This window comes from Rhagoletis pomonella, unplaced genomic scaffold, assembly GCF_013731165.1.
Source record: "Rhagoletis pomonella isolate Grant_MI unplaced genomic scaffold, Rhpom_1.0 Rhpom_scaffold_00002, whole genome shotgun sequence".
Taxonomy (NCBI): Eukaryota; Metazoa; Arthropoda; class Insecta; order Diptera; family Tephritidae; genus Rhagoletis; species Rhagoletis pomonella.
The window spans coordinates 48812458-48824457 of NW_023458556.1; the positions used below are offsets into that span (position 1 = coordinate 48812458).

The 12000-nt window shown below is 36.4% G+C and overlaps 1 protein-coding gene across 1 annotated transcript; it reads left to right on the top strand.

The window, feature by feature from the left end:
* Positions 1-9363: 9363 nt before the first annotated feature.
* Positions 9364-10365, top strand: LOC118733755 (serine protease SP24D-like). The gene is made up of 2 exons (XM_036463292.1): positions 9364-9672; positions 9743-10365. Exons 1-2 carry the CDS (start codon positions 9419-9421, stop codon positions 10287-10289), a joined length of 801 nt encoding a protein of 266 aa, XP_036319185.1. The 5' UTR covers positions 9364-9418; the 3' UTR covers positions 10290-10365.
* The last annotated feature ends 1635 nt before the right edge of the window (positions 10366-12000 follow it).

Sequence of the window (12000 nt, forward strand, 5' to 3'; positions counted from 1 at the left end):
TATAAACAGCACAACTACTCAGCTATAACCAGTCATCATTGTCAAAATCTTTGCCAATTGTGTAGCTCCGATGAAATTGGCCTAGGGACATACTATTATTTTCTTTCAATTAGCGCTGCTAACTGGAAAGATTAGAGAAGCACTGTCGACGCGATATGCCCTTCTTGTCCAACTTCTATCCCCTATAATGGATATCCGACTACTGCGCTATAGTATAATAGTTACTATTTCCTGGTCTGGCATGGAGAACGAACGCTCAAGCCAATTGGTATTTAGCGTTATTTAGTACACACAAATCCATAGGTTTTTATCAATAAAGTTTTAGGTTGATATATAAACTAAATTGAGTACAATTAAATTTCAGAACTGTATACCATATTTCAGCAAAATTCATATTTTTAGCATTAATAACAGAAATTTAATAATAGCTTCCTACATAAGCGCAACTGCATAAGTATATGAATATAACTAAGTATACCTTCATCAGCAGAAGTCCAAAGTTGAAACTACCGATGGCTTTCTCTACTTGAATGCATTGCAATGTAATTCGATACAAATCAGAAATTTTAACAAGTTTATTTAATTCATAAGCCAAGTGCAGCCTCTGGCAGAAGCAGCAGCCAGCAATTCCTTCTGTCAGCATTGAAAACAAACAAAAAAATACACCAAGAAAATAAGATGCTGCAAAAGTTTGTGCAACATTCACACCTTTCCCTTTGGCTTAATGTGCCTCCTGACACAGCCATACTTCCCCCCACCAACAACGCCGCTTCCTTGGCATATTACCAGCGTTTATTCCTTTCAGCTACACGGCTTATTTCGATATTCTATTACAGAAAGTTACATACAGTTGCCATTAAGGCAGAAAGCAGTAAACAGCAAGCAGCAAGGAAACATGTTGGCAACAATTTTCAATTTGGGAAATACTAAATACTCAATTCATGCAAGAAATCGCTATTTTACAGGCGCCGCGATGCTTAACAAAAACTTTGCTTACCTAAGATTTTTCGTTGATTTACTACCCTGTAAGGAAATGTTACAGTTTAGATTACATTATACCTATCTTGCAAGTATTGATTTGTTAAATAATGCTCTCACTGAGCAGGTTATTGCTGAAGACTTACATGTTACTTTCCTCGGAAAAAATTATCTGGTTCAGACGTTATTTGACGTTTCTCAGTATGGGACCAAATATCCCTTCGCTGACCCCCCCCCCCCCGACGTTGAAATAACCTAGACCGATTTTGATATCAAGACCAGATGAACGCTGCTAAGTGTACAGAAACAAATTTTCCGAGCGCTCATCTTCCATGGTGAAGAACGTACTGTCAAAGCAAGGAAGCCAATCTCCCAATCGAACACCGAATTGACGATCCTTTACATGATAGACACTGCAAGACCATAAATGTTTCTTGCATTGTCCCACCTATCGTATTTCTTGAATGGCGGGGAAGTCAGTCTTAGCTTTTCTGAAGACATCGAAGACATTCAAGTTCCCAATATTTCTGGTGCACACCGAATCATAGTATCTTAAACGTTTGTCGTCGTCGTCATACGAGGTTCATTGGAATATTACATTGGAATTCGTCGTTCCGTGGCGGACCTCAAAACAGAGCACAACTCAAATCTGGACTAGGTTGGTAGCAGCGTTGCCTGAGCATTAGCCTAGGACCCAACTAGTGCCGCTATCTGTGGAACTTCTGATATTGTCTGCCGTGACAATTCGTTAGTGTCTTCAAACTACTTGGACATGTCGATGAATCTGCTTATGTTAGGAAAGGATGCAATCTGTACTCTTTCCCTGCTTTCTTCGTGGTTATAGCTACGACATCGGGGGTTGTACGGTAATCCTATCCATATATACCATAAAATTATATTTCTTAACATTTTACCCTGAAAACTATATCAAAAAGTCAATGGTGTCCTACACAGATGAATTTGCGCTTTTAAATAACCCTTGGTGGTGTTAGCGTCTATGTGTGTAAATGCATTAGGGTGGATCACTCTCCATGACAAAAAACCGGTGCTGATTTTCCATAGAAATTATATAAATTATTATATTTTAAGACCTCCCTTAAAAATAGTTCAGATAAATATTGACATTTACATGAGCTGCATCCATTTGAAAATACCTCGAAAAATCGAGTTTTTTATAAATGAAAGTAGTTACTGACCGACTTCAAAATAAGGAGGAGGTTATCGATTCTTCGGAATATTTTGTTTTTTTCCGATTTCTATAACAAAGGAAAGGTGGTACCTCAGAGGTGGTCCCATATTTATTTGGTTTAGACCTGATCATTGGATCATGAAGAAATTAACGGGTTTCCTTAATTTGATAGCCTGATAGCTCTTCTATCAGCTTGAAAGGTCTACCTAAAAATCTTTACAAATATTAACAACGGAATTAAAATAATGATATTTTTGCCGGTATTTTAAATCGGTCTAGCTCACTTAGATATTAATATTTTTTCGAAATTTTTTAGCAAAAGTCTTAAAATATGACAAGTTTCATAATTCCCGAGGAAAAACTGCAACTTTTTTAGGTGACGCACCCTAATATTCATACATACAGACATACATACATAACCAAGAAGATCAGAATCTTTAAGTGGGGTAAGTTAAGCGCCAAGTGATGCTATCGCGTGCCATTTTCTTGTTCATACACAGCAGCATCGCACCGTGCAAACGTTTTCACTTGCCTCTGAAGCAGGCATTTACACATATTTTGCCACAGGCAAGCTTTTAAACTCCAGAAAAAAATGGTAGAAAAAGCGAAAAAAATTACGAAAATTTGACAAAAGAAAGTCGAGCTTAACTGCATTGAAACTGCGACAACTATGCTGGCAACTACTTTACCCTAGCAACTAGGCAGTAGCGGCAGCAGCGGCAGCAGCAACAACAACTGCAACTGTAGCGGCATCTTACTCAAAGCATTCGCTACATTGTATTCGTATATGTAGTAGTAAAAGCGTTGCAAGCACAGCAAAAACAACAAAAACAACAGCAGTAACAATACTCGTAAAAGCAGCTGTAAGCGCAACTTTCGCATTGCCCTTGCAGCATTTGGCGTTTTGCCAGCATCGAATTTTTCAGCTACCGCCGCTCTACTCCACTTCACTTCAATTTGCAGCTCATGCTAGTTGTGGCGGCTTGTCACTTTGCTCAGCTGCTTTATTTTTTTGCTTTTTTTTGTCAAGCTTCCTAGTCTCCTTTGATGTTCATTTTCGGTAGCAAAATTTCACATCTATGTATTTATGCGATTACAATAAAAAGCAAAAATGAACATTCTTGTGAGTATATATATAACATACATATGAATATTTGCAACTCTAGGCTGTCGCTTTGCAATTACATTATATATGTATATTAGGGCGGGTCAATTTGAATGGATTGATTTTTTTCGACATCGTTCCTAGCATTCGGATTCGTCATAAAATTCTAAGAAAAAAATTCCTCCAGACCTTAGCTCCAAAGCAAATTTCGAGCCTGAGCAATTTAAAAAGAAGATATCTTTAATTGATGCTAAGTCAATATGCAGATTAATATTTACTAAAGTGTTACGAATGTTATTTTTTTTAATACAAATTTATATTTGGGGTTGACAAATGACATTCGTAACACTTTAGTAAATATGCATTAATCGGCATATTAACTTAGCATCAATTAAAGATATCTTCCTCTAAAATTGTGCAGGCTCGAAATTAATTTTTGAGCTATGGTCTAAAGCACTTTTTCTTAGAATTCCATGTAGAATCCGAATCTGCTAGGAACGATGTCGAAAAAAAATATTGACCCGCCCTCATAGTATATGTAAATAAAGTGAAAGCTCTCATAAGCGGGCCCCGATGGCCACTTACTTTTTGTCTGCGTATAAGAGATGTCCGCTAATAGGAATTTCTAAAAACAAATTTTTAAGTTCAAATTAAAAAATTTTAACTGCGGATTTCTAACTTAAAAAAAAATTTTATTCTCCAGTAGATAAAAACAGAATGAATGGAAAATAAATTCAAATTAATAGCGTTTTCTTTTCTACCGATAAATTTCATTGCCTGCATCGCTCAAACTGCAAGAAGAGGGCAAAGAAAGTACAATTTTTTTTTTTTTTGAAAAGAAAACATCTTAGAGTATGAATGTATTTACTTGTTCCCAAGAATTTGTGCGCTTATAGCAGATGTCTGCTTATTAGAGCGTCCGTCTATGAGAGCTTTCACTGTAATTCAGTTTTGCTTGCAGTGCCGCCAAAATTAGAGCAGAATGCTGATCAGAGCAAAAACTCACCACTTTGTGTCTGTTTGGTAGTGAGATATGAATTTGCGTGTGTGTGTGTGTTGCACTTGCATTTCTACTACATATGAATTTTGAGTTTTTGCCTAAATATAAGCGAAGTGCAGCAGTGAAATAGATACATAAAACAGACAATGACGTCACACTTGTCATTGCAGCCCAAAAACCAGCAGGGCCTGCACAACATCAGTAACCCATATTTCTTTCAATGGGTGATTCATCATGTGGCACTTTTCTCAAAGTCAATTTTTTTTGGCGGTAAAATGTGTATGTATGTATGTAGCATAATTTTTCATACATAGATATAATTAAACAAAAAATGCTGGCTCCAGCAAGAGTGCCGGCCAATGCGGAAGGAAGTTATGTGCGGCTGCTGTAAAATGTAATTTATTTCTTAATTCAGTTAAAACAAAAAAAAAATCAAATACAATATTTATCAACTTAATTAGGCTGTGGGTACTGCTAAAATAAAATCCTATTGACTCTTAGATCTTTCACATTTAGCTCAATGTAAACTATACATAATAATGAGTGTAATGGGGCCACGTTACCGAAGTGGGGCTTCTCTTTATTTATTTCTTAATCGTTCCATCATCTTTTTAAATGTACCTACGTTTACATCTCCTAAACTTAACATAATATAAGATAACATAACATTCACTAGCTGGAAAGATTTTTAATTGATTAAGCTGATGGATGGCTTAGGTGAACAATAAAGAATTGCTGAAGTTGTCATTGCCAAAGGAAAGGCTACTGCTCTAAAGTAGATCTTATTATCAACCCCTCTAAGGCGGCCAACGTCACCTTAAGTAGACGAAAAAGTTTTGCAGGAATGAGAAACACGTATAACTTTGAGTTCGCTGAGTTCGCTTGTAGGTAACGGATGTTTAGTATCTTTGTTTCATTCTAGACTCCAAACTTCTGTGTAATAAGTCGAAAGTTGGCAGCTGATTAACTTCATTGAAAGCGATTAGTTGAAAGGCCGTTTGTACCAGGACACTATTTCATTCAACTAAAAGGAGCCTGTAGAACTGCCGTATGTAAATTCCCCATAACACTCATGTTGGCGCGACTACGTGCATACATTCAGAGCTAAGAAGGCACTAATGGTCTCTAAGCATCTAGTAGGCAAGTCTGGACGGTGTAGTCCAAAGATCTTGAAGTGTGAATACAACACGCGAACAGTAGTGAACAATGAGGTGGTGGCGTGGGTTCCGAGAACAACTTTAGCCGCGATGAGACAGTCTTTTAAACTTCCCAAGATGACGTTTTCTTTTTATAGGTGGCACACACCATTGAAAGCCAATAAGAGTGGGCTTACCTTTCGGCTCGCGGCACTAAAACCCCAACCGCTTCTCCGCTTCCATCCTTCCGTGAGACAACCGCTAGGTATTACTTCGCGGAGGGAAAGCGGCCTATTGCCTTTTTATGAAGATTGGCGCAATTGTTCCGCTTCACGCAGTTTTTTAGTATAGTGCTTGCCATATGATAAACAACGGAGCAATGTTCTATTGAGTCAAGCATGATATCCACATGGTTATTAAGCGCAAGTGGCCACCCTACCTTCATGCTCGAGTCATCCCTTCGACAAACTGCGTACAGACAAACAATCAGTCTTAGGTAGGCGTCTTCGGTACTACCCTTTGTAGTCGTCATCAATGTTTAAAAATATTAAAATAAGTACGATTTGAAGCAACCATGCCCGATAAATAAATCCACCTCCCCATGTTGACTACTTACACATTTTGATATCGAGAGTTCCCAGAGCTGGGCGACTATTGTAACTCTTGCGTTTATCTGCTCCATTGTTCACAAATTTCGGTACGGTCGGAGTGAACAAGATTCTGACCAGCGCGGTCGCTGGTATGAGCAGTCATTCAAAGGTGACAAATTCCAGCGATACCGATTTGGCGGTTGGAACGGCCTAGGTTCAAATCCGAGTCTACGCTTTGTTTGCACGACTTTCAAAGCCCCACTATCCGGCAATTGAAACGGGCAAGGTTCCAATCCGCGTGTCCCCTTCGGTTGCACTGTTAGAACGGGCGAGGTTCCAATCCGACCCTATTCATCGCGTGCACCAGTTTCAAAGACGCCATGGTTTGACGGTTGGAACGGCCGAGATTCCAACCCGTTCCTACTCGGAGAGAGAGAGCGGCCTTTCTATGGATATCTGCGGGACTGTTACGCTTGACGAAATTTTCTGAGAATAGTGCGCACAATATGACAAGCATCGGACCAATTTTCTATTGACTCAAGGAGATGTGAATTTGTAAATAAGTATGTATATGGCTATTGAAAGACATGCAAATAAAATAATATCAAATTGGTTTTGCTTACTTGCTCTTTGCAGTTTTTTCCTTTGTTTTTATTTCGTATTATTTCTGCTTTTTATTTACGTATGAAGTTTTTTATATTATTTTCTAGATATTTGTACTTTTTTATAAATATTTCTGCTCCCTCTTCACTTTATGGCCGAAAAGTTTGGTTTCACTTTCGTTATTTTTCTGTGTGTATTTTTTCTTATATAGTTTATTTCAAGGCTAGGAAAGGAGAGATGTATGTAGCTTTTGTTCGCGAGCCATAAATCAAGGAGCGTAGTAAAGTTCTAAAGGCATACGTTGTTGGTGTTTATCGACAGCAGTTCAAGCGAGTCATTTTATGGTCATCCAATGAAATCCAATGACTATTTATGTGAATATTTATGCATTGCAGTGACGATAGTGGAAACACCAATCGAATTTTCGAATGCAAAGCAATGTGACATTGACCCATTTAACACTGATCTACTTTTGGTATGCGATAGTGTAATGGAAGCATTTATCTAGAGGATTTTTCGAAGTTGTATTTAGTTTTAAAATCCATATTTTTTGCCTGAAAGCCACGATCTCTACGGTATTCGTAAGAAGTAAGCTTTCAGGTTTATTTCTGAATAATCTGTGATATAGCAAAAGTATTTCAAATAATATTTACATTTGAAATAACGTACCAAAAATTACCACTGATCCATTTACCGCTAGAAATGTTGCAAGGGGTACGAAGTTGTTGAACTGGGTCTCCGCAAAAACTTCGCTAGCTGTAAGTTAGTTACTAACTTGGGTGTAACAGTATAAGGGACACTGCTAGCTAGAAGATCATTTGGTTAGGTGAGCAGTGAGCAACCGGATACTGAATCTCTTAATATTTATGCAAGGAAAGCTAAAGACTCCGGCATATCTATAAGACTCCTATTGCTTTTCAGTACTTATATACCAACTGCTTTCTGAGTTTAATCGCTTCGTGATTCAAACCCTAAGCTACTAAAAATGTACTACTCAATAGCAGATAATTTTATCGAAAAAATATGGTTATCAAGTTTATGGGCTGCATTTCTGATTCAATTTTAGATAAAACTCCGAAAAGTGCTCTAATTTTGAAAAGTCATATTAATAAATATTCCAATTATAAATCTGTTTAAAAAACAGAAACGATCGATAACTAAAAATTTTATAAAAAAAGAACGTATGCCAGTGGTAAATGTCCAATGATTCCAAATATATTCTTACGCCCAAATTGTTAGAAAAAAGAAGACTTTATCTGCCAGTTTTAATAATTTGTATAACTTTGTAACGGCCCTTAGTGGGCCAATATCTCAAAAAAAAAGACGTTATAAAACAAAACTGAGAATGCATTCTATCTACATTTGAATACTATTTCTTGGCCTTCTAAATATATTCTTAAGAAAATTTCAAAAGTTAAAGAACTACATACGTACAGTGTAATTGGAAGCCAATCGCTTCGTGTAGTATTTTTTAGTTTAGATACTGCAAAAAGTGCTTTTTATTATTTGGGAAATGAAACCGAAGTAGATCGTGGGTAAAGCGGAGTAGCGTAGTAAATTTCTAATTTTCGTCAAAAATCGTAGCAAAACTACTTCGATCGTAGTGAAGTTCTAACGCTGGTCCCAAATCTTGGTGGAAAAAATTCGGAAAATCAAACTCTTTAAATTAATTTTTTTTCTACGTTTGCTTATATCGCGTGCACCTGGGTTCCTAACCCCTATAACAGTTTAATATGGCTGTATCAATCACTCACGTATAGTTGAATTTTGCCCTGAAAATCATAGCTTTACTTTAACGCAGCTAGTGGTCTACAAAATTGTCACATTTTAAACATTCCTATATCAGTTTTATAGACTGATCTATACGCTAAGGGATAATGTAAACTGTTTTCTATTTCTAATAATTAGTTATATTTAAAACTGGCCAACAAAAGTTAGTGTTTGCAAATTTGTATATTACAAAATTCAAAATGGCATAAGTTAGGTTGTGCCCATTTGTCCGAAAATAATTTATGCGACAATGTTGAATAAAACTTAAGCTTTAAACAAATATTATTCCACAATACTGTGCATAGCCTTTTCACATTTTTCGTCATATCTTCGGCTGTCTGAAAGAAGATTTTTTTTTTAGCGCTCAATGACCTCAAGCACCCCCTTTTAGTACCTACTCACCTGGTCACCCTAATGTCAGGAAGTACATATATTTATTACTCCATTAGAATAATTAAAAAAAATTTACTGATTGTTGATGTCACCGCACCGAGAAATATAAAACGGAACCCTCTAGGTTCGGCAAAAAAAAATGTTTTTCGAAATTTCCTTGCAAAAAACTTTAGGTATGTATGTTCGTTAAACTTTTTTATTTTGCTTGTAAGGTGATATAGACTAACGTTCATGTAACCTAGCATGTGAGTTAAATCTCATTTAGAAAGCCGAGAAGTAATTTAATTACAACGGAGCAACATTGTATCGAAAAGGAAAATGGCACGTGCAACTACAGATAAAATAACGACAGCCATACAAATTAGTATATGCAATCCAGACGAATCTAATTACACTTGCCTACTTTTCTGGAGTAGAAAATTAATTTATTTAGTTAAATCGTAAGTTTTGAGACTTTTGATTTAAAGTTTCGACAGCTCAAGTAATTAACATAGATAACAGTCTTGAACAAACTTAATCACTTCTTAATGAACTAAGTATATTACGTTTTTGCTGGGCATTCTATATTAATACTGGTCCTTCTAGTGCGGTATATAAACGCTAGCTACTGCCAGTGAGCATTCAATTTGTTTTAAACGACGTTTGAAAGCAACCATGGCTTATCCAAATTATTTTCCAAAACTTCTCATTCTCATTTGTATGGGCATTAGTGTCATACAAGCTGGCAGCTCTTCCAGTTCTGTTGTTAAAGGGTCTTTGTTACCAAGTCCACGGATATTGAATGCACGTGTTGCCGCCAGTGGTCAGTTCCCCTACCAAGTTTCGGTACGCGTAGGTGGACAACATAATTGTGGTGGCGTTATAATTTCTCAAAATTATGTACTAACTGCAGCGCATTGTGTATACAGGTAAGATCATACGTCATACTAATGTACATACATATATTTATATGTAGTTTATAAATATGTAATCTTTTAGTTTCCGCACATCTCAGCTAACAGTACAGGCGGGTTCGATTAATCGCACTGAGGGTGGTGTAGTTGCCGGTGTATCAAAGATTACACCTCACGAAGAATTTTACTTTTACAACAATGATATCGCCTTACTTAAGCTTAACATTTCACTCGAGTACAGCGATATTATACAACCAATAACGTTAGCTGCTATTTTACCACCCGCTGGTGTACAGGTTACTGTGTCTGGTTGGGGACGTATTCGTGAAGCTGGTCCACTTTCTGAAACACTGCTGTACGCCAGAAATCTGTTCGTTTTGAAAACTGAAGCTTGCTCTAAATTTGTGGGTTCGAGTACACTCCAGATACTTTGCCTGCAAAAGGTACCCGGAAATGGAATTTGTGATGGAGATGATGGTGGTCCAGCTGTTTATCAAGGCTTTTTGATTGGCATTGCCAGTTATCACTCAAATGGATGTGGCAATAATAACCCGGATGGCTTTACTAAGATACCATACTTCAGAAGATGGATAGTGGAAAACTCTGATTTGGATTCCGAAATTGCTGGATAAAAGTGAAGGATATGTACGTCTTCAACACTTTATTAAGGAATGGGAATAAAAAAATAAATAATTGTATCAACATTCATTTTGCAATTTAACTTGAAAACTTGTTTTAAACATATACAGATTTGAAATAGAAAATAATAAGGCATAGTTGGTTGGTTACATTCTCTGATATACCCTGCTGATTGTTTAAATTTTATAGCTATTGAACCACTCGCTTACATTATCTATGCGCCGTTGATGAAAAAGCCTAATCCCAAGAGCTTCAGTCGCCTTGTATGGAGAACTTGTATGGAACTGAACATTTTCATAGAAAATGGCGTATCTCGACCTCATTGTTGGTTCAATATTTTTTGATAAGAACTCTTAATGTGGTTTTGTTTCTTCCTGCCAAGCTGGGATATAATTTCTAAATCCAATTCCACCCCACGCAAACTACTTTTTCCATCTTTGAGCCAACGGTGTAATAAGTAATACCATAACTTTCGGTCACAATGATTCTCTAGTTGTACGGGCATCTTGGTTAGCCTCGATTTTACTTTCACTTATGATTTCTGTGTCCTTCCACAATTTGTATTACTTTATTCTGAGAGCTCTGTTTGCGACTGCTCCAGTTATGCGCACTTGAGATCTTCTTCAACCCTTCTTGGGGTGCATTAATTACTGCGCCTATTATGCTGAGGATAACAATATGCTTTACCCTTCCGATTATTCTCTACTTGCTAATTTCTATCACTCCAATTTCATAAATTACTCATGATCGACAAAATAAATTCCATCAGATCATTATTTTTTTCACAAAAATTTGATGGTAAATAATATAGCCAAGTCATCCGCTAAGACATCTGCGCTTCTCACCTTAAACCTTTCCAATTATTTATTTAAGTAGAACCAGAACCCATATCCTAATAAAGGCCACTTGTTGCTCTTATAAAACGCGGACCCTATGGCTACTGCCTAGCGAACTCCTGTATATTGATTACAGAAACTATGATGGTGCTTTTAGCATTTGGGATTTCAGTTATTTTAACCTATTTTTTGTTTGAAAAAAAAAACTAGTTTCCAAATAACATTATTCCAGCGCTTATTCCTGCCCTATTTATGGCAATTCTTTTTTCTGAATCAATAGCGTATAACTTTGAATATAGACAAAATATATCCACGAAAATAATTTTTCGAAATAACTCGATCACCGTTTTTATATTTTGATGAGCGAAATGCAAAACATTTATTTTAACGAAAATGGGAAATTCATAATACCTGTGAAATTGGGTTTCGTAAGTTTTGGGACAATTTTTGGGATTAGTTTGGCATTTTTGCGAGACGTTCTGAGCTTTGTTGAGTCTTTGTATTTCTTGTTTTTGTGTTTGAATTTAGGATCTAGTTTATTTTAGTCGTTTCGTGATTTTTCGTTTTTCCTTTTACTAGACTTTTTATTTATTTAATTTTTTTTATTTTTTATTTTTAGGATTTTTTTTTTAATTTTCGGGGGTTTTTCTATGAATTTTCGAACTTTGGAAAAATGTTGCCTAATCTGAGTTCACGAACTAATTCATCTCTGTTCTTTTTTGTCTACTTTAATTTATGATCCAACGAATGTATGTAATTTTGGGTTAAACACACTTTGATTGAATATAAACACTTTAAATAAGTTGAAATGTCATGCATATGTACGGTGACCATCCGTCCTGTATTATACGGGACAGTCCTCTTTTTT

What these genes read in the sequence shown, in the direction of transcription:
- LOC118733755 (XM_036463292.1), top strand. Translation starts at nt 9,419, where the DNA reads ATGGCTTATCCAAATTATTTTCCAAAACTTCTCATTCTCATTTGTATG. An exon ending in GCAGCGCATTGTGTATACAG is followed by an intron (nt 9,673 to 9,742) that starts GTAAGATCATAC and finishes GTAATCTTTTAG; the next exon opens with TTTCCGCACATCTCAGCTAA.